The following is a 23,121-nucleotide window of genomic DNA, read 5'->3' as shown; positions in this document are numbered from 1 at the left end:
GCATGTATGTAATGAGCTGCCAGAGGAAGTGTGGAACTCTGCATGGATATATGAATAGGAAGGGTTTAGAGGGATATGGGCCTAGCTGGCAAATGGGACTAGATTAATTTAAGATAGCTGGTTGACATGAACGAGTTGGACCGGAGTGTGTGTTTGCATGCTATGCAACTCCAATGACTCTATTTGCAAAACTAGTTTGTGATGAACTTTATCATGGGGGTTATTTAACATTGAATTGGTGCAATTGGTTTTCCAATTGCAAATGAAGGCGCAGTGAAATCTCAACAGACGGGGTCTGATCTCCGCCCCTACGCCTCAAATACATATTGCCACTTCCATACACCTCTTTCTTCCCCCCCCGCCCCCGGGTGTCTGCCTGAGGAAACTGGACAGAGAGGAAATGATGTGGTAATGGGCTTGTTAATTACGGCCCGAGACTGATCAAGAGCTGGTCGCCCCATGGGGTGGAGGAGGAGACAAACAAGAACCAATACCCATCGTATAGTCTGTATCGTCAGCTTTTCAACTTCTTCCCTCGAAGGCGAGCACAGGTCGCAACAAAAATCACAAACTTGGGAGTTCCGGAAAAGCAATATCTGTTGAATTTGGCTGATAAAAAGCAAATCCGTATAGTTTCAAGGAGCTTTGCTGTTCGTCTCCACACTCCGGCTCTATGACTGAACGTTCTTTCCAGTCCAGGCAGAACCCGGCTGAGGAGTTGCATTGATGTCGATTTCTTTTAAACAGGAATTTGAACTTCGCAAGAGGTAAATTAGAACTATTCCCAACTTGATGTAAGAGTAGCTGCTCCGAGCTGGTTGACATTTGTTTGTGTAAAAGTGTGCTGATACTCACCCCCAAATATCATTGATTCAAGACTCATTGTCGCCGAGATCTTAGCAAAACTCGGCCAATTTATTGTTCGGCTTTTCTTCCATCTGGTTCAGCTGCACGGCTTCTTTGTAGCAGCCTCAGGCAAACCTGGTCTCAGCTGTTACCAGGTTACAATGCCAAGTTTGAAATCTGTGAACAGGGTAACCGTAGGAGCCAGCCCAGAATCCTGGGGAACGTACAACTCCGGCGACTCTTCCCTGGAAAGATTTTTTTTCTCTCACTCTCCAGTTTAAATGGCGGTCTGGTATTGGATTATATTCCCTGCGGCCCGTGAGGGCTGGAGACTATACGACCCTCGGCTTTCGATGATTGGTTAACGCGCTTTCTTCAATTTTTAGTTCAGACTAAACTGTATCATAGAACATCGACTATCGTTAGATTGAAATTTTCAATCAAACTGATAATAGGGAGAGGAATAGATAATAAGGTTTTGTTTAAAATTCTTATCGGAAGAGGGAATGCGATTGCTCTCCTCAAAGACTATACTTGTTCTGGTTTCATTTAAGTCCCATTAACCAGGCCTCCTTGGGCTACGTTCTCCTAGGTTTTGGACTGAATTTCACTTCATTACTATGTTGATTTCAGGCTAGACTCGCTTGTGTATTACTGGTTTCCCTCCACACTGCTTCCCTGGGTCTTTCCCACTGAACCACGCACCAAATTCAGCTCTGGAAAAGACATCCTATATTGTTACTTATTGTCCGAAGGATTCTACCTCAAATCATTCCATCAGCTATTGGAATAACTTCTTTCATTTCGACATCGACAATTATGTTTGGCTCTCTGCAATGGCCTCTGTAGTCTAAGTTGCGCTTTTTGATCTGTTTAACTATCTTGCTTTCAACTTTTGCTCTGCTGTCTTGTCTATCCACTCCTCTTCCTCTGTTACCTTGCCTTTCAATAATACTATGACATCTTATTTAGAGTCATAGAGATGTACAGCATGGAAACAGACCCTTTGGTCCAACCCGTCCATGCCAACCAGATATCCCAACCCAATCTAGTCCCACCTGCCAGCGCCTGACCCATATCCCTCCAAACCCTTCCTATTCCTATACCCATCCAAATGCCTCTTAAATGTTGCAATTGTACCAGCCTCCACCACATCCTCTGGCAGCTCATTCCATACACGTACCACCCTCTGCGTGAGAAAGTTACCCCTTAGGTCTCTTTTATATGTTTCCCCTCTCACCCTAAACCTATGCCCTTGAGTTCTGGACTCCCTGACCCCTGGGAAAAGACTTTGCCTATTTATCCTATCCATGCTCCTCATAATTTTGTAAACCTCTATAATGTCACCCCTCAGCCTCCAACGCTCCAGGGAAAACAGTCCCAGCCTGTTCAACCTCTCCCTGTAGCTCAGATCCTCCAACCCTGGCAACATCCTTGTAAATGTTTCTGAACCCTTTCAAGTTTCACAACATCTTTCCGATAGGAAGGAGACCAGAATTGCATGCAATATTCCAACAGTGGCCTAACCAATGACCTGTACAGCCACAACATGACCTCCCAACTCCTGTACTCAATACCAATAAAGGAAAACATACCAAACACCTCCTTCACTATCCTATCTACCTGCGACTCCACTTTCAAGGAGCTATGAACCTGCACTCCAAGGTCTCTTTGTTCAGCAACATTCCCGAGGACCTTACTATTAAGAGTATTAAGTGTATAAATCCTGCTAAGGTTTGCTTTCAAAAATGCAGCACCTCACATTTATCTGAATTCAACTCCATCTGCCACTTCTCAGCCCATTGGCCCATCTGGTCCAGATCCTGTTGTAACCTGAGGTAACCCTCTTTGCTGTCCACTACACCTCCAATTTGTCATCTGCAAACTTACTAACTGTACCTCTTATGCTTGCATCCAAATCATTTATGTAAATGACAAAAAGTAGAGGGCCCAGCACCAATTCTTGTGGCACTCCACTGGTCACAGGCCTCCAGTCTGAAAAACAACCCTCCACCACCACCCTCTGTCTTCTACCTTTGAGCCAGTTCTGTATCCAATTGGCTAGTTCTCCCTGTATTCCATGAGATCTAACCTTGCTAATCAGACTCCAATGGGGAACCTTGTCGAACGCCTTACTGAAGTCCATATAGATCACATATACTGCTCTGCCCTCATCAATCATCTTTGTTACTTCAAAAAACTCAATCAAGTTTGTGAGACATGATTTCCCACGCACAAAGCCATTTTGACTCTCCCAAATCAATCCTTGCCTTTCCAAATATATGTACATTCTGTCCCTCAGGATTCCCTCCAACAACTTGCACACCACCGAGGTCAGGCCCACCGGTCTATAGTTCCCTGGCTTGTCTTTACCGCCCTTCTTAAACAGTGACACCACACTTGCCAATGTCCAGTCTTCCGGCACCTCACCTGTGACTATCAATGATACAAATATCTCAGCAAGACGCCCAGCAATCACTTCTCTAGCTTCCCACAGAGCTCTAGGGTACACCTGATCAGGTCCTGGGGATTTATCCACCTTTAAACGTTTCAAGACATCCAGCACTTCCTCCTCTGTAATCTGGACATTTTTGCAAGATGTCACCATCTATTTCCCTACAGTCTGTATGTTCCATACCCTTTTCCACAATAAATACTGATGCAAAATATTCATTTAGTGTCTCCCCCATTTTCTGCAGCTCCACACAAAGGCTGCATTGCTGATCTTTGAGGGGCCCTATTCTCTCCCTAGTTACCCTTTTGTCCTTAATATATTTGTAAAATCCCTTTGGATTCTCCTTAATTCTATTTGCCAAAGCTGTCTCATGTCCCCATTTTGCCCTCCTGATTTCCCTCTTAAGTATACTCCTACTTTCTTTATACTCTTCTAAGGATTCACTCGATATATCCTGTCTGTATCTGACACATGTTTCCTTCTTTTTCTTAACCAAACCCTCCATTTCTGTCGTCATCCAGCATTCCCTATACCTACCAGCCTTCCCTTTCACCCTGACAGGAATATACTTTCTCTGGATTCTTGTTATCTCATTTCTGAAGGCTTCCCATTTTCCAGCCGTCCCTTTACCTGCGAACATCTGCCTCCAATCAGCTTTTGAAAGTTCTTGCCCAATACCCTCTAAATTGGCCTTTCTCCAGTTTAGAACTTCAACTTTTGGATCTGGTCTATCCTTTTCCATCACGATTTTAAAACGAATAGAATTATGGTCACTGGCCCCAAAGTGCTCCCCCACTGACACCTCAGTCACCTACCCTGCCTTATTTCCCAAGAGTAGGTCAAGTTTTGCACCTTCTCTAGTAGGTACATCCACATATTGAATCAGAAGATTGTCTTGTACGCACTTAAGAAATTCCACTCCATCTAAATCTTTAACACTATGGCAGTCCCAGTTTGTTTGTTTGTTTGGAAAGTTAAAATCCCCTACCATAACTACCCTATTATTTTTACAGATAGCTGAGATCTCCTTACAAGTTTGTTTCTCACTTTCCCTCTGACTATTGGGAGGGGGTCTATAATACAATCCCAATAAGGTGATCATCCCTTTCTTATTTCTTAGTTCCACCCAAATAACCTCCCTGGATGTATTTCTGGGAATAGCCTCCCTTAGCATAGCTATAATGCTATCCCTTATCAAAAATGCAAATTCCCCTCCTCGTGGGCGGCACGGTGGTTAGCACTGTTGCCTCACAGCGCTAGAGACCTCGGTTCAATTCCCACCTCAGGCGACTGACTGTGTGGAGTTTGCTCATTCTCCCCGTGTCTGCGTGGGTTTCCTCCAGTTTCCTCCCACAGTCCAAAAAATGTGCAGGTTAGGTGAATTGGCCATGCTAAATTGCCCGTAGTGTTAGGTGAAGGGGTAAATGTAGGGGAATGGGTCCGGGTTGCGCTTCGGCGGGTCAGTGTGGACTTGTTGGGCCGAAGGGCCTGTTTCCACACTATAAGTAATCTAATCTTTTGTCTCCCTTTCTATCCTTCCTGTAGCATTTGTATCCTGGAATATTCAGCTGCCAGTCCTGCCCATCCCTGAGCTATTTTCTCTTCTGTTATCCCCCAGGTGAATGCCTCCCTTCAATTAACCCATCACTATTAATTACTCAGTTATTCCACAGTCAGGCAATCAAATATGTTGACAAGTCTTCACCAGTTTCCTTGATTTCAGGATGAACACTGTGTGCTGTCAGACCATTGACTAATATTAGGTTGAATTAAGAGTGCTTTTCAACTAACACCAGGAAAACTGAATCAGTTTTGGCTCCTACAATAAACTCTTCTTTGTTGCTGATCCAAGCACTTGGATTCAATTTATACAAAATCACAGCATCCTATTTTATGTAGAGTAAAACATCACTTGTCTGTCACTAAAGTAGTTTACTTGCGCTTCCACAATGGTTTCCCATATTTATTGTATTGGAACCACTGCCATTGAAGTCTTCAACTATGTTTTCTGTATTCCAGTTCAATTTATTTTCAAAGTCATTCTTCCCACCCTCCATTCTCCATAAACATTAACTTATTCAAAACTCATACTGCCTGCACCATATTTGACATTGCTATCATCAGTTATTGTTCATCTACACTGGCTTTCTGTCTTCAATTTGAATTTTAAAAATCTATTTATCAACTTCCTTCACTATCTCACCTAACCTCTTCGAGTCTTAACTTGCATCTTTTGGCTGTCTGTTTCTACTGTTCTGTACATCCCATTTTTCTAACATAGCCTTCAGCTGCTATGATCCTACTGTCAAGAGTAATGTTTACCTCTAACCACTTTGGAAGGGAAAGGTGTCTCAAAACTTTGAACAACAGGTGAGGCTATATATCTCAGTAAATACACTAATGGAGAAGGATGTTGCCAGCAAGCCAAAAAGATGTTGCCTGACATAAATGAGTGATGTGGGACAACCATCTGATGAAAGAGCGGCGCTCCGAAAGCTAGTGCTTCCAATTAAACCTGTTGGATTATAACCTGGTGTTGTGTGATTTTTAACTTTGATGTGATTTGAATTTGTGTAATGTCAGGTATGTCAGTCGTATGCTCAAGTAGTGCTGGAAAAGCACAGCAGGTCAGGCAGCATCCAAGGAGCAGCAAAATCGACGTTTCGGGGAAAAGCCCTTCATCAGAAATGAGCCTCTTGTTCCTGATGAAGGGCTTTTGCCCAAAACATCGTTTTTTTTTTCCCGCTCCTCGGATGCTGCCTGACCTGCTGTGTTTTTCCAGCACCGTTCTAATCTTGACTCTAATCTCCATCATCTGCAAGTACCCACTTTCGCCTATGTAGGCTGTATGTCCGAACAGCTGGTGGATTGTATCAAATAACCTGTCACTAGCCCATACACAGTGGATAGGTAGCATGCTGTTTGTGCTCAACCAGCCCAGCCCATGTTGGCAAGCCTCTGAGAAGTATATTCACTGTTAGTTGTGTTTCTGCTATTGAAAATTATTTTTCAACTCCTCTGAACTGTTTAAAGTTATGGTTACACCTGAAACCAGGTCATCATTTGGGTCACAGTATGATGCATTTGCGAGGCGCTAGAAGCTACATATAGAAAAACATTGGTCCCTGTTTTATGTAGCCAAAAATAATTTGAACATTTGCACAATTTAACAAAAACATCATGGTCCAGTTCTGTCGCATCTCCATGACAAAACTGACCAATCAGAATTTGTCTGGCTGGTCTCAGAATGAAGGTCAATAGGTAACTGTTCTTGCTGTGTCTTTAGCCCAATGTTCAACCAATTATCACACTTTTCTCATGCAGTATGAAATGTCGTCTTTTTCTTTTCAGTTTGTTGCTTATGTTCTAGTTCTGATGAGTGCAAGACAAAAGCTTCAACTTCTTGTCGCCTTTTTAGCAAAATTTAGGAAATAGTGCTTGTGACTCTAGTCAAGAAAGGAGGGAGACAGAAAGCAAGAAATTACAATTCAGCTATCTTAACATATCTTGGGGTAAATGTTGGAATTTCTTATGTACGTTATAGCTTGGGTACTTAGAAAATCACAATGCCATCAGGCACAGTCAGAATGGTTTTGTGAAAAGAAATTGACCAGCTGACTAATGTATTGGAGACTATTTGAGTAAGTAGTGAGCAAAGTGGATCAAGAGGAACCTGTGGATGTGCTGCTCTTGGATTTCCAGAATGCAATATGAAATGCTTTTAAGCGCATGGTGTTGAGTGTATTATAGTTTTGTGTTCACTTCATAAATTTGCCAAAAATCATAGTGGTACTGGTAAATGGACACAAGTTCTGTTTATTTGAAGCTCTGATTTGGTATGGAAATTTAACTCTGCTTGCAAGTAAGCACAGCTACAGGAGGAAATTTCGATTGGCAATGGCTGATTGTTCTACAACCTGGTTACTTGCTCATCAGCATATTCACTATCAAAATGATTGGACGAGAGGGAATAAGTCCTTTAGTGTGGATAGAGGATTGGCCATCCAACAAGAAATGGACATAAATGGTTCATTTTTGGGTTGGCAAGGTGTGGTGAATGATCAGTGCTACAGTTTGTACCATTATTAATAATCTTGATGAAGCAATCAAATGTATTGATTGCTAATTTTGGTGATAGTAAGTGGATAGGAAAGTAAGTTGTCAGAGCTGGGGAAGGTACAAAATTATACAGTTCGATGAAACAGTTGGGCAAATATTCGGCAGATGAAGGGTCTGTTTCCATGCTGTACATCTCTGACTCAATGAAGATTAATATGAGTAAGTGGGAACTTGACTGCTCTGACAAGAAGAATAGAAAAGCAGCATTCTACTTAAATAGGGAGAGATTTATTTTTGAACTCTGGTGTCCTGGTACATGAATCACATGATTTAAGAAGGCAAAAAACGTATTGTAGCTTCTTGCAAGAGCAATAAAATATAAGGATGTTTTGCTACAGTTAGACAGAATGTTGGTAAGATCACATTTGGACGACAGTTTCGGTCTTCATATTTAACGCACAATACAAATGCTTTAGAAGCAGTTCATAAGGATGCATTCTCCGCCATCTGCTGCACTCCCTGTACATCCACTACTGTGTTGCCAAATTCCAAACTAACGCCATCTACAAGTTTGCTGATGATACCAGTATGGTAGGAACGGTTCCAAACAATGATGAGTCATAATACAAAAAGTAAATATGGTGCATTGATAACCTCTCTCTCAATGTCAGCAAAACTAAAGAACTGATCATTGTCTTCAGAAAAAAAGGAGAACACACCACTACCTACAGCAAGGTGCAAGGAGTGACAATAACTGACAACCTGTCCTCAACTTGCCACATAAATGCAACAGTCAAGAAGGCACAACAACACTTCTTTCTCAGATGGCTCAGGAAATTTGGCACATCCATAAGGACCCTCTACAACTTCTTTAGATATACCATAGAAAAACGATATTATGCTTTTTCTTCTTTTAGTACTAGGAGCAGAGGAGAGGCAATACTTGTCTGGAAGAGTCTCCAATTTAATTTAGTAAATTGTTAAAGATGAGTATGGTCTGTTTGTTATTCTTAAGGCCCTTTTATAAATGGTGAGGAATATGGTATTTTGAATAACTACTGTTCTCTGGTCCACCCTCTTAAGTTTCTGACTGATACACTAACTGAAGGGGAATCTAATCTAAGCTGATGGCCTTGGCATCGCAGCATATTATCATATTATTATTTGGGGGTGGGGTGGGGGTCTTTAATTGCATCTGGATCCTGTGCTGGATAGAATGCGTAAAGGCACCCCCCAAAACTTGCTTCACAATCTAAGCAGTTGAATGATCTCTGTGGAACTGGGGTTGGTAGATGTTTGGAGATATTATACCCCATGGGCAGAAATTTTACTTTCTTTTTTGCAATCCTCATAAATGTCACAAGGATTGTTTGATTATTTCCTAACTCCCATGGCTTTTTTACATTTAGTGGTACCCTGTTTGATTGGGAAAATTGCCATCTCTGATCATGTAGCGGTGCATTTAGTGTTTAGTATTAAGGGTGATGCAATGAGCTCATGATACTAGTGAATGGATTCCTTCATTCTCAAGAAAAGCAAGTTTGTAGAATACTTAGTGAATTTGAAGCTTTTTTGGCCACCAACTCAGGTACAGCTAATAGTCATCCATTCTTTGCGCGATTGTTAAGGCCTATGCTAGAGGGATAATTATCTCATACTCTGCCAGCCAGATGTGACAGAAGGGAGAGCAGCAGCGCCTGCTTGAAGCACGACTGAAGGCAGCTGAGACAGCATATTACAGTAGACTGTCAGTGACTAAGCTGCAGCAGATCACAGCTCTCCAATCTACTTTAAACTCCACACATCAGCAAAGAAGGAACTTTCCTTTGTGAAGCAGAGGCTGTTTGAACATGGTCAGTGTGTTCTATCCAACTCTTTCTTAAATGAATCCCTTACTTTGATCTACCTTGTTTTTTGCAAAAAAAAAGCTTTTCATTGTACTTAGGTACACATGACAACAGTAAATAAAGTCAATCAAAGAAGGTTCACTTAACTGATACTCAATTTGGTATGTTGGTGGTGCTTTCTTCTGAAGAACAGCTGAAAAATCTAGGTCTGTATCCAGTAGAGTTTAGAAAAATGAGGTGATCTTGAAACATAAATATCTCTAAAGGTGACTTGACTAGGTGAATGCTGCAATGATTGCAGTTGTGGGAACAATTAGAACGAGGGAGAAAAGCTTAAAAGTAAAGAATAGAAAGAGTTCTGGAGAAACTCTGCCTGTCTGGCAGCATCTGTAGAAAGAGAAACCGTTATTGTTTTGAGTCCAACATGACTTTATTGGACTCGAGTTAACTTTGTTTCACCCTCCATGGATGTTGCCAGACCTGCAGTGTTTTTTCTGTATTTTCTGTTTTTAACCTCTGATCTTCAGCATCTGCTGTATTTTGTTTTCACTAAAAATAAGGAATTTAAGACTGAAGTGAGAATTCCTTTTCTTTTGAATGGTTGAGTCATTTGAACTCTCTTCAGAGTTGTAGAGGCAAGGTCATTGAATTTGTCTAAGCTCTATAGCTGGTAGATTTTTGACGGAGTCAAAAGGTTATCAGAATAGGAAGAAATATGAAATTGGGGTCACAGTTGGATTACCCATGAACTTACTACCTATTGGAGTAGGTTTGAGGGGCCAAATAGCCTATTCCTGCTCATAAGTCTGATATTCTGAATTGTTGGTGAGCTGATCTGCTGTCAGCCTATCCTTCTAGAATGACCAAATATTAAGAGTAGAAAGCTTCATTTAATGTGCTGCATCTATATTTGGTAAACCATACTTTGCAGTGAGTTATTCAGCCTAAACCAGAAAAAGAATAAGTTATCAGCACAAGACCAGTATATAGAAAATGTATTATTACTAAGTAAGGTGGTCTTCCACCTATTTCTACCACAGAACAGCAAATGCAAGCAGGAATAGGAACACACAGTATGGGAAGGTATTTACTTGGGGGAGGGGAAATTATACTGTTATTGGAAAGGAGCTGTGGAGTATAAATTGGGAACAGTCGTTCTACAGGAAATGAACAATAGGCTGTTTAAGGAGCATTTGTTGAGAGTGTTGAATAACTTTGTCCTACTGAGACAGGCAAAGAATAAGAGAAGAGGAGCTTCTTGTCAAGAGGAAGAAGGATGTTTACTTATGGTTGAGAAAGCAAGGATCTGGCACAGCTTTAGAGGATTACAGGGTAGCTAGAAAAGAACTCAAACTCAAATGGACTGAGGTGAGCTAGGTGGGGGTATGAAAAAGCCTTGGCAGGAAGGATTAGGGAAAACCGTAGGCATTCTACACCTACGTGAGGAATAAGAGAATGATCAGAGAGAGGGTAGGGCAGACTGGGGATACTGGCAAGAACTTGTGCCTGGAGTCTGAAGAGCTCAGGGAGGCCTTAGTTTTTTTAAAATTTGCTTCAGTATTCAGAGAGAGGGACCTTGTTGATAGTAAGAACACTGTGGACCAGGTTCATAGACTTGAACAGATTGACATTAAGAAAGTGGATGTACTGGAAATTCTGGGAAGCATCAAGATAAATAAGTCCCCAGGGCTGGACCAGATATATCCAAAGTTACTACAGGAAATGAGGAATGAGATTACTGCACTTCTGGCGATGATCTTTGCATCCTCGCTCTCCGTGGGAGTAGTACCAGATGATTGGAGGGAGGTGAATGTTGTTCCTCTTTTTTTTTGTTTCAAGAAAGGGAATAGGGAAATTCCTGGGAATTGCAGACCAGTCACTCTTTTATGTCTGTGGTAAGCAAAATACTGGAAAGGATTCTGAGAGAGGATTTATAACTATTTGGGAGATCATAGTTTGATTAAAGATAGTCAACATGGCTCTGAGGTGCAGGTCATGCCACAAGCCTTATTGAGTTCTTTGAGGGTGTGATGAGACATGAACAGTGGATGTGGTGCCTATGGATTTCAGTAAGGCATTTGGTAATGTTCCCCATTGTAGACTCATTCAGAAAGTTAGGAAGTATGGGATACAGGGAAATTTTGGCTGGATAGAATTGGCTGGCTGAAAGAAGGCAGAGAGTGGTAGTGGCTGGAAAGTATTCTACCTGGAAGTCAGTGACCAGTGGTGTCCCATTGGGATTTGTTCTTGGGCCTCTTCTTTTGTAGTTTTGAAGAAGTGCAAGGGTGGGATAGTAAGTTTTCTGATGACACAAAGGTCAGTTGTGTTGTAGATAGTGTTGAAGCCTGTTAAAGGCTACAACAAGACATTAACAGGATGCAGAGTTGGACTGAAGTGGCAGATGGTGTTCAACCTGGATAAATGCAAAGTGATTCATTTATGTTTTTTGGAATGTCAAATTTGAGTGCTGAATACAGGGTTAAAGACTGGATTCTTGGCAGTTTGGAGGAACAGCAGGATCTTGGATTCCAGTTACATCCCTCAAAGTTACCACCTAAGTTGATAGGGTTGTTAAGAAGGTGTATGGTGCTTTGGCTTCCATTTAAGAGAGGGATTGAGTTTCAGAACTGCAAGGTTTTGCTGCAGCTCCATTAAACCCTGGTTAGACTACACTTGGAATATTGTGTCCAGTTCTGGTCACTCATAAGAAGGATGTAGATACTTTGAGGTTGCAGAGTAGGTTTACCAGGATGCTGCCTGGATTGGAGGGCTTTTCTTATGAAAAGAGGTTGAGTGAGCTTGGGCTTTTCACACAAGTGGGAGAAGAGAGGTGACTTGATACAAGGTGTGTTTAGGTTATGAGCAGCATAGAGTAGATAGCCAGAGACTTGTCCCCAGGGCAAAAATGGCTGTCGTGAGGGGTCATAATTTTAAGGTAATTGGAGGAAAATGTAGAGGAGATGTCAGAGGTAGGTTATTTACACAGAATAATGGGTGTGTGGAATGCACTGCCAGTGGTGGTAGAGTTAGAGATGTTAGGGACATTTAAATGACTGCTGGACAAACAGTAAATTTGAGGGGTGTGTATGGTTAGGTTGATCTTATTTTAAGATAAATGCTTGCATAACATAGTGGGCAGAAGGGTCTGCACTGTGCTGTACTGTTCTATGTTTGATTAAAATCCATTGAGATTAGCAAATATTTCAAACTGCAGGGTAGAAGTTGAAATGATCTGGACCTTTTTGAAGCAGTTAATGTTGACTACTAAAACGTTTAAAAACAAATCTTCAACAAAATAGATACTTCTACTATTAGAAACAGGACATGGATTATAATGATAAATGTAACTGAAGCAGTTTAATGTTAGTGTGGAACATGATTCCAGCAGCTCAGAAGTATCATTTTAATTGTGCAAGACTGGAAGTTGGATGTGGAAAGTTCACTCATAATTCTTGTGAATCATTGAAAGTCGACTCTTTCAAAGGATTTTATTGAAAGGGATTTATTTTTGTGAGCTGGTAGAAATTTTTCAAAACCTTTCCATAGATAATGAAGGAGCTGGATAGATCTGGAGCTGGCATTTTTCTTTTGCATAAATGATGTGGAAAAGGTCAGATCAATTTGATGAATAACTTTCTTGAATGAGAGTTTTATGCTCTGTGAGGGACAATAGAGCAAGAGTGCTCAAACTGTACAAGCCTTATCTCAAATGTGTTTTGCAAGATCTGGTAATCCTGATCAAGAAGCACAAGTGACCTCTGTGTATTTTATTTTCTAACTTGCTTGTTTGCCCTGTGTGAAATGTGAGTATCTAGGGGAGGTTTTTAATGCTGTCTCTTGATTAAGAGAATTACTAAATTAGAGCATCTGGATTTTTAGTGACTACTCCTGCTTCAGTTATATAATGATTGCTTATGACTTTAAAATGCAAATGTTGGGAAGGATATTATGACATGGCGGTGAACCCTTCTGTTAATTAAACCAAACACCCAGAAAAGCTCACCTTGTCTCATATTCTGCGAACTCCCAAATTCCACTATTTAAAGGAAAAATTCACTTTATTCCTTAACTCTAAAAGTGAACATTAAATAACAACTACTCAAACTTTAAGCCCCCGTTTGTCTTAACTGCCTCCAACTCCATAACAATATAATGTTCCAAGGCAAGCACTTATGAAAATGACAACAGCTTTGGGGGGATGGGGAGATCTAAGATGGCAATGATCTAGACGGATCACTGGGCTGTGCACCATAACACCGGTAAGAGAACTGTAACCCACCCCAGTCAAGTTATTTTTACATATTAAGACTCTGAAACTATTGTAGAATCTCATTTTTTTCGCCTTCATTCTCAACATGAGGAAATCCCAAAAAAAATGTATGGAGCTCACTCAAGGCCTGGGCTGTGGCCCAACCCATCGGCACAGTGGATCCGATTATTCACCAAGCCTTGGTCACAGATCTCTCAGTCTCACGAGGCACTGGGAAAGCAGATCAATGAAAAGCTGGCCCCAATCTCTGCTATGCTTCAGAAGCATGAGCAGCAGCTGGGAGACCTCTGGAAAAGGTCGGATGAGGTCGAACGCTGAGTCAATGGTGGAAGTTGAGGTTGACTCATCTAAGGACTTGATCCAAGCTCTGGAAACACAGGACTGTAGTTTATTTGATCAGGTTGACTATCTTGAACAGGGGCAGAAGCAAAAATATTTGTACCAATGGTCTGCCAGAGGAGAAGGAAGGTGAGCAGCCAATGGAATTTTACTTTTGAAAAATGGCTGCTGGAATTCCTTAGCTTGGAGGCTGAAAAGGGAAGAATGAAGATTGAAAGAGCTCACCAGGTGATGGCATGGAGGTTAGGTCTGGACTAATGCTCTCGCCTATCCTGGTGCAGTTCTGCAATTCCTAGAGACCAAAAAAGAATCATGGAAGCTTCCAGACCCCCAGGAGAAAGATCCAAAGGCTTTAGTTTACGAGCATCATTTTTTCTTTTCAGAAATTCTCAGCAGCGGTGATCTGGAAAATGAAATCTTATGATGGCATCAAGAAAAGATTGAGAGAGCTCAGGACCCAGTACTTTGAGGTACCCAGCGGTGCTTCGGCTTACCTTTTTTTTTAATGGATCCATATGCTTATTTTTCTCGCCAGAGAAAGCAAGAAACTTTATGGACATGCTAACTTAGATTGGACAGTTGAATAGTTACAGATAATAGTGCTGTTTGGGTTTGTCTGTCTTTAAAGGAAGTCTTTTTGGGGTTTCCTTTTTTTTTTATTTGGTAATAATCTGTGTTTAAATTATACTTGGGGATGGACAGAGTATTCACAAGGGGCTGGTGGGATATGTACTTTTAACTCCATTGCATTTTTTATTTTCTCTTTCTCTGCTTGTCTTTGTGGTGCGGCTCTAGCCAGAGGAGAAGAGAAAGTGGTTGTGATGGCTAGATGCCCATCTAATGGGCAGTTTAAGCCTGGTTGCCATATTGGCAATGGGGTGGGAAATAGGGTTTTAGGGTGTGTAAGTACTCAGTGCCATTGGTATTTTATACATGGTTTTATTTTTTGGCTTTTCTTGTATGTAATTTTTGAAAGTTTGCAGGTTTGTTAGTTGTAGTTAGGGTAGTTTTTATGTTCTATGGATTTTCTTTCATTCTGGCTCAGTGATTTTGTAATTTGAGACTCTGGAGAGGAAGAACTAAATGTTGTTACAGAATTTTATGGCTAATATAGTGTTCAAATGGTGTACCTGAAGCATTTTAAGGGGAGCCACTCCTCAATCAAGAGGAACAAGGTACTCTCCAGCCTTAAAAAGGAAAGGGTGGATATCACCTTTATTGCAGGAGATGCACCTAGATGATACAGAACATTTGAAATTGCAGCAGAGTGGGTTTGATCGGGTTTGTTTCTCATCTTTTTAAATCTGGGAATTGGGGGTTGACCATACTTGATAGGAGAAATCTCCCATAGTGTGTTAAAGACACATACAGGAGGTTGGTCATCCTTAAAGTCTTGATAAATGAAGATGAAAGTGGTATTTTAAATGTTTACTTTCCCCCTGCCCACTCCTCAAATTCCTGGTAAACGCATTGTCTTAACTGATTAGTCTTGCATCCCTGCATATTATCATAGGGGGAAATTTTAATTGTCTTATGGATCCCATGGTAGACAGATTGCCCAAAGGCCTCATCAAACCTTTGTTATAATTTAAGCAATCAGAGAGGATTTGTGTTGAACTCCCAGGTTAGTGGACATCTGGAGGCATCTCCACCCTACAGGCAGGGATTTTACATTTTTCTCCAATCCGCACAAGTGCCACACCAGGATTAATCTCTTTTTGACTCCCATAGCACACTTGGACTCCGGTGGTGTTCTGTACAATTGTTAATATTGCCATTTCTGATCATGCTCCAATGTACTTATTGATTTAAAAGTAAAGATATTATAGCAAGTCCAGGACACTAGCGAATGGATCCCTTCATCCTTAAGGATAGTTTGAGTTTTTTCTGCAATGAATTCAGGGCTTTCCAAAACACTACTTTCAGGCTCGGCCAGTAACCCATCCATTCTCTGGGAAACCACCACTAAAGTCTATGCCAGGGGTTAGTGACTTTCTATTCTGAGTGGCAGAAGGCTGACCAGCAATGTCTACTCAAAACACAGATGAAGACAGCAGAGAAGACATACTTTGATAGCCCCTCGTTGGCTAAAATTAGTGGATCACAGCACTTCAGTCTATGCTGAACTCCATACATACACAGACAGCTAAGAAGGAGCTTACTTTTGCAAAACCAAGGTTGTTTGAGCACGGTGATAAACCGGGCCAGTACTTAGCATATCTTGCCCAGAAAAAGTGCCCCTCAAACCATCACCTCCATTAGGAAAGGTGGTGGAAATCTACCCTGTGATTCTAAAAGGATTTACACGGCATTTTGGAGATTTTACTCAAAATTATCAGTCTGAAAGTTGAGGCTGGGCAGGTTAGGATGGAATAATTTTGTTTTCCCAAGAATTTGGATCTCCCAGGTGTAACCCTTGAACAAGAGTCTTTTTCCTTCATGCCCCAAAGTCAGTGCAGGAGCCTGTGAAGCAGCTGCAGAGCAGAAAGGTGCCTGGTTCTGCTAATCTTCCCTGTGAATTTTATAACTAAGTTTTCGATGTAACTGTCAGGACCGATGCTTAGTATGTTCAATGATTCATACAGTCATGACCACCTCCTGAAAATACCTGGTCTCGAGGGTGAATCTCTACCCTTTTAAGAGAGACCAACATTTCTCTTATTTTTAAATGAAGGCTCCAGAGGACTGTGCTTCCTGTAGGCCCCATCTCCCTTTTGAATGTGATTTCAAAATCCTGTCTAGACCCTTGCCTTAAGGCTTGAAACTGTTTTGCCTTTTGTTATTAAAAGTGACCAGATGGGCTTTTTATGAAGGGGTCCAGATCTTCCAATAATGTCAGCAGGTTACTTGATATGATGCAAGCATTCTAACAACAATCTGTACAGGGATTAGTGATCTCTCTGGATGCAGCGATAGCATTGGTCAGGTTGAGTGGTCATACCTTTCTCTACTTTGAGCGGTTAAGCTTGGGTGAAGCCTCTATCAGATGGGTAAAGGTTCTTTATACTGACCCTCTTGCTGCGGTTCTCACCAATGGTGTGTGGTCAAGCAATTTCAATATCTTTTAAGGGCAGTTGACAGGGCTGTCCCCTCACCATTTGCTTTTTACATTGGTGATTTGAGCCATTGGCGGAGGCTGTTTGTAGGGACCCCAACATCCCTGCTGCAGAAGTGGGGTCAAAGTCACACAAGATTACTTTGTATGTGGATGATGTCCATATGTTTTTATCAATGCCAGCAGTTTTGGTACCTTGTCTGATACAACGTATCAATTCCTTTGCCTTTTCGTGTTACAAGATCGATTTTAAAAAATCTGATGCTATGCGTATGGATGGTCTCCCAAAAATACCTGGTCTCGAGGGTGAATCTCTACCCTTTTAAGTGGTCATGGGGAATTTTCTTAGGCATATTCATATTCCTGTTTTTGACTGGCTGTTTTAAAGCTAATTTTGTCAATTGACAAAATCAAACAAGACTTTTGAAGATGGGAGGTGCTTCCTGTTTCTTGGGTTAGATCGGATAGCTCTCATTTTAAAATGAATATTCTCCCCATCTATTGTACCCTATGTGAACGCTCCCTTTGATCTTCACTAGGCAAACATTCAGGAGACTGAATAGTTGGTTCACTTCTTTCATCTGACATTGTAAGTGGCCCCTTATTAAACTAAATTACAACTGCCCCATAGACTGGGGTGAGTGGACCTCCTGGATATTTAAAAACACTCAAATAAGCTTGTTTTTGTTTTGTGTGTGGCTGGGCCTGTGGAGACCCACTTTCGATATTGCCATACTGTTAAAGCATGGAGGGAAATGTGGCAGAGTAAGGCTATATTGGCAAAACATCACTCTTCACACCTAAAATTGGCATGCCAGGTTTTCCTTCAAGGATGATGGATTCTGGGTTTAAACTCTGTGTCTCCCTCAAATAAGTCACCCAGGCAAGTCACACCCTTAACTGCCCAATGATGTCTTTTGACCAGTTAGCTCAGAAGTACAAGCTACCTAGCAGGGATATTTTCAATTTTTTTTCCAAATCCAGGACTTCATTCAAAAAAGAACTACACTTTTTTACTGACTCCAATGTCTCCGAAATGGAGAAGAGGGTGCTTAGTGCTAAGAACACTTTCTTGGATGAGACCAAGCAGCTTTTAAGGTTGGGAGAGAGAGCTGGGTGTTGATCTCCTCTGAGACAATGGGAGGATGTTTGGGAAAATGCATAAAATATCTCTATTTGCAATAGAACCCATGCCTTGCAGTTGAAGATTCTCCACTGGGTCCACTTGGCTCCAGATTGTCTGTTAAAATTTAAAGTGGGCATATCTTCGTGTCCCAAGTACAAAACGAGTACGGTCACTCTCTCTCATTGTCTCTGTCTCTGTCTCTGGTCCTGCCACAGGCTCTGGACATACCAGGGCACTGGAGTAGATGTAATAAAGGATTTTTGGGACATAAGTGGAGATGGATCTGGTCTCTCCTCCTCTTAGCCTGGCTAGTGTACTTCCTTTTAAATGTGCATTAAAAGAAACTGTTTTTTCTTGCACAATAAGGATATTGAAAAAAAAATTCTGCTAGGTTGGGTGTCTGAAAATGCCCTGAGTTTATTGGACTGGTGTAAGCTAGTCATGAGCATATCCCTAAACTGAGAATATCTATACAATGTGGCGGCTCTTTTTACAATTATCTGCTCACACATTTGACTGCCACTCTAATAAGGACTTCTATATAGCTATAACAATTATGTTTAATGATTCTCACAGTAAGAATTACAAATATATATACATTATATACTCTTGATGGTCAAGAGTTATTTTCCTGCTGAGCTGTATTATTATTATTATTATTATTATTACTAATATTTATTAATGTATTTGGTCCTTTTTTTTATGTATTTGTAGCTGTGTAGTTTTGTTCTTTTTTCTTTGTACTGTTTTGAATTTAAAGTCTCTTTTCATAAAAATATATATTAAAAAAAAATTGCATCAACTTAATTTCAAAACCATACACTGGCTGTTGTCATCTTTCTTTTACTGTGAATACTTTTTTTTAAATATGAAAAGGTACCTTTTCATAGTGTGTCGATGGCAGTTACTCTGTCTGACTTTCAAACTGCCTGCCTTTTATACACCCAACATCAGATCTTCTGGTTCAATGTTGGCAAAAACAATAAATTCAAAATTGATTTGGATTTTATTGTCCTGGGGCATAATCTAAATTGGTTAGATTCGAATTGTTGTCAAAACAGCAGTCAACTCGGGTATCTAGTTCGCAGGCAAATGTTACATATTTTCAATTTTCTAGTACACGGCGTGTGCTAGTCAGTCATATGACAGGTTTGTAAGCCCTGTGCAAAACAGCATTCAGTCTCCAGTATAATACATACCTACATCTTCATAACAATATAAAATCAAACTAATTAGCTCAGTGATCAAGTGTTGGAATGGATTTCCGGGCAGCATTGTTGGAGCAACAAGCATGAAACTTTATAATCAGATGGATTTTGTGATGTATGGGTGGGAAGTGTTGGGGACATTTCAATTTTTTTTTAATGAATAAAACACATTGCATCTATGACTATAATCTGAATCTTGGGAATTAAGTATTCTGTAGAAATGAGCACAGTGTCATAAAGCTGTAACGGACCCTTTTGGCTCAACTTGTCCATGCCAACTAAATTAACCCAATCCCATTTGCCAACATTTGGCCCAAATGCCTCAGCAATAAAAAAAATGAAGCCTGATAGAAGCAAATATCCAAGCTTACCTAGCATTCGCATGGCCTTGGAAAGCCACTCAGTCACCATGGCAAAGCCAGCCGGATGACCAAGAGAAACCATCCCTATGTCCTGCCTCTGACTCAACCTACCCTGCAATCTCCATCCTGCACTTGCTCACATTTTGCTCTGGAATCCTACCTCAACTCTGTGCATTTGATTTACGGTTGCAAGATGCACTGCTCCTGCTGATAACATGAAGAGTAATAAGCTTCACATTGCCTGGGAGGTCTCAGAGCTCACCTTCAGGGCCATGAGTACAGCAAATGCTTGAAAGGACAGTCAGACCTTCTCCTTGGAACTGATAGGGTGTCCTGCAAGGTCTCTGACTGGTGAGCAATAACTCCATTTGATTGACAGAACTCCAGACCAACATAAATGTCTCCAATTACTTTAGAAAGCTTGTGTTTTAGTTAACGTAAGAATTTATGCAGGAGCCATGTTTCAGGGCTGTTGTTTCTCCAGTGCTTTCTCTGTATGGCTGTTACTTGTGAGTAAACTTGCAAATGATTGAGTAGCTGCATTGGAGGCTGATGTGTTGCTGTGAATTTTCCCTCTGAGAACACTGGATGGTAAACACTGAGTGGGATCCCTGGGGTGGTTTTGTTTTTCCAGGCCAAAGTTTGAACCAGAAATGCTTTTTTTTTTCCCCCTCATCTCAAACATTTCCCTCTTCCTATCCTTTTTCTCCCAACTTTAAATTTAGAGTTTTGGAGACAGGGAAAGAAATGAATTAGAGTAGATGATAGCATTTTGATGTCTCAATTTTTGTATGATGTTATTCAATTTACAAAAACTAATAGATGATATATTTGTAAAGTACCATTTTTAAAAATGTTTTTTTATTGTGAAAGATTTTTTAAATGTTACAACAAACACAAAACAAGACCATTCAAAACAGTACACAGAAAAAGCACTGATCTACATTCATGTATAAATATGCATGGAATAAAAGAAAATAACCCACTAAATACATAAATTAAAAAAAAACTAACAACTAATTATCAAGTAATAATACAACTCAGCGAAACAAGCACCATAGAGAGCATAAATTTATATGTACTCTCCCTCCCCCCTCCCCACTCCCACTCCCACGTGCTCCATTACTACGTTATTCCAGCCTGACAACAGCAAGGGATTTTCAGACACCCACCCTTGCACAAAATGTGAGGATACAGAAAAGCTTTTTTGTGCACATCAAAAAGTATACTAGTCGGGCGAAGAACAAGAGATACTGGGTTCATCTCCAAGATCCCTTCCATTTCCCCTACCACAGCACTCCAGTATGTCTCTGATCCTGCCACAGCCTCTGGACAATGTGTGAGAGCACCCATACTTGTTTTGCAGTTGGGACATGTTGGAGATACTCCCATTTTAAACTAAGAGAGACTATCTGGAGCCAAGTGGACCCTGTGGAAAATCTTCAATTGCAAGGCATGGGCCCTGTTGCAAATAGAGATCCTTGCCTTTTCCCAGATACCCTCCCATGTCTCAGAGGAGACCAGCTTCCTCTTCCATACCTTTATGAAGTCGCTTGGTCTAATCCGAGGGGCCCTCTCCCAACAGGTGATAGAGATTACTGACAGAAAGTGTGTTCTCAGTATTAAACACCCTCTTCTCCCCGATCTACAGGAATTCAGTTAAAAGTCCCTAATTTGAAAAAAAAATGAAAGAGAATAACTCTTACTTCCAAGCTAACTGGTCACAAAACATCAATGTGTCTCCCTCAAATAAGTCACCAAGTAAGACATTCCCCTAGTCTTGGGGTTTAAACTATCATCCCCATCTGAAAACCTGGCATACTAACTATGGGTGTAATGAATGACGTTTTTGCAATATTGCCTTCACTTTGCACTGCCTTCCATGCTTTAACCGTATTAATAAATTATTGGATTATGGCAATATTCTGAAACTGTCCTCATTTTCTCCATGAACAGTAAGCTAGGAAGGGGGTAACCTGCCTGAGAAGTTTCGATGTCTAACCATAGTGAAAGAGGGTCCTTGTGGGCCCAGTCGCTCGAGTAAGATAACTAGCTTTAATTGATTTTAATATCTCGGAATTCCACTCCTCCCAATCTGTGGGTTAGCTGTAATTTAGTTATTCTAATTAGGGTTTGCTAGTAACCCCTACTTAAAGAACTGAACCAACTATTCAGTCTTCTGAATGTTTGCCTAGTGAAGATCAAAGGGAGAATATTCACTTTAATGAGGGCTATCCAACCTAACCAAGAAACCAGAAGCATCTTCACCTTCAAAGGTCTTGTTTGCTTCTGTCGAATAAATGGGCAAAATTGGTTTTAAATAGCCGATCAAAAACAGGAGTAATGAATATACCGAAGTCAAAAAAAAAAAACCCCTGTCTCCATTTAAAGGCAAATTTGAGATTCGTCCTCATAACCAGACATTTTCAGAAGACTACGCGTAAACATGATCTCCGATTTTGAGAAGTTGATCTTTATAACCCGAAAAAAACCCACCAAACGAATTAATGCATTGTATCAGGTGAGGTACTGAAACTGATGGGCTTGACAAAAAGGCAAGAAAATCATCTGCATACAATGCATCTTATGTGACTTTGTCCCCACTTCTGGAGTTGGTTATATTGGGATCCCTACATATGGCTTTTGCCAGTGGCTCAATCACCAAAGTGAAAAACCAAGGTCTATAGGGGACAGCCCTGTCGACTACCCCTAAAGGTATTAAAATTGCTTGCCTGCACACCATTGGTGAGAGCTGCTACTGTAGGGTCACTACAAAGAATTTTTCCACAATTGATAAAGGCTTCATCCAAGCCAAACTGCTCTAAAGTATACAAAATTGGTATGGTCACACAACCTGATCAAATGCCTTCTCTGGGTATAGAGAGGTCACTAATCCCTGTACTGATCGTTGTTGATGTACTTGGATCACAATGAGTAACCTCCTGACATTATTAGACGATTTGCGGCCCTTTATTGAGGAGGACCAGGCAGGCATAACAATGGAAGGCAGTACAGTTTCGAGCCTTATTGCAAAAGTCTTAGGATTTTGAAATCAACATTCAAAGGTGAGATGGGCCTGTAGGAAGCACAATCCTCTGGGGCATTCCCTTTTTTAAGGATAAGCGAGACATAGCCCCTCTCAAAGGTGGCTGGAGGAGGCCATCACTCTGAATCATTGAACGTACTGAGCATTGGGCCTGACAGGATGTTTATAAATTCCTTTCAAAATTCACTGGCAAGTTCGTCAGGACCAGGCGTCTTGCCACGCTGGAGCTGACAATGGGGCATTAAGGAAAGACTCTTGTTTGGGGATTACACCCAGGAAATCCAAATTCTTGAAAAAGGACTCTATCCTAGTCTGCCCATCCTCATGATACTCAGACTGGTATAATTCAGAGTAAATCTCTGAAATGCTGCGTTAATGCTTTTCGAATCACAGGTTTGATTTCCAGTACCTTCCCTGTTCGAGGTGATGGTTTGAGGGGTGCTCTTTTTCCTGGCGAGATATGTTACGTGCTTGCCCGGTTTATCACCGTGCTCAAACAACCTTTGTT

The 23,121-nt window shown here is 41.0% G+C and overlaps 2 protein-coding genes across 7 annotated transcripts in view; one reads left to right on the top strand and one right to left on the bottom strand.

The window, feature by feature from the left end:
* Positions 1–1,235, bottom strand: part of c10h7orf57 (chromosome 10 C7orf57 homolog) — a 132,646-nt gene extending 131,411 nt beyond the window's left edge. Inside the window, exon 1 of the mRNA XM_072579392.1 lies at positions 856–1,235. The gene's annotated coding sequence lies outside the window, so the exon portion shown is untranslated. The remainder of the gene's footprint in view (positions 1–855) is intronic.
* Positions 381–23,121, top strand: part of LOC140482247 (activin receptor type-1-like) — a 114,771-nt gene continuing 92,030 nt past the window's right edge. For 3 of the 6 annotated variants that reach the window (XM_072579382.1, XM_072579384.1, XM_072579385.1), the window contains exon 1: positions 382–767. In XM_072579382.1, coding sequence (XP_072435483.1) covers positions 727–767 — 41 coding nt within the window. In that variant the 5' untranslated portion in view covers positions 382–726. Of the gene's footprint in view, positions 768–14,199; positions 14,287–23,121 lie in introns of all 6 variants that reach the window. The other 3 variants (XM_072579386.1, XM_072579383.1, XM_072579387.1) reach the window with 2 other exon arrangements.

The sequence above is a fragment of the Chiloscyllium punctatum genome, chromosome 10, assembly GCF_047496795.1.
Source record: "Chiloscyllium punctatum isolate Juve2018m chromosome 10, sChiPun1.3, whole genome shotgun sequence".
Classification (NCBI taxonomy): Eukaryota; Metazoa; Chordata; class Chondrichthyes; order Orectolobiformes; family Hemiscylliidae; genus Chiloscyllium; species Chiloscyllium punctatum.
This window is presented reverse-complemented; position numbering and strand designations above follow the sequence as displayed.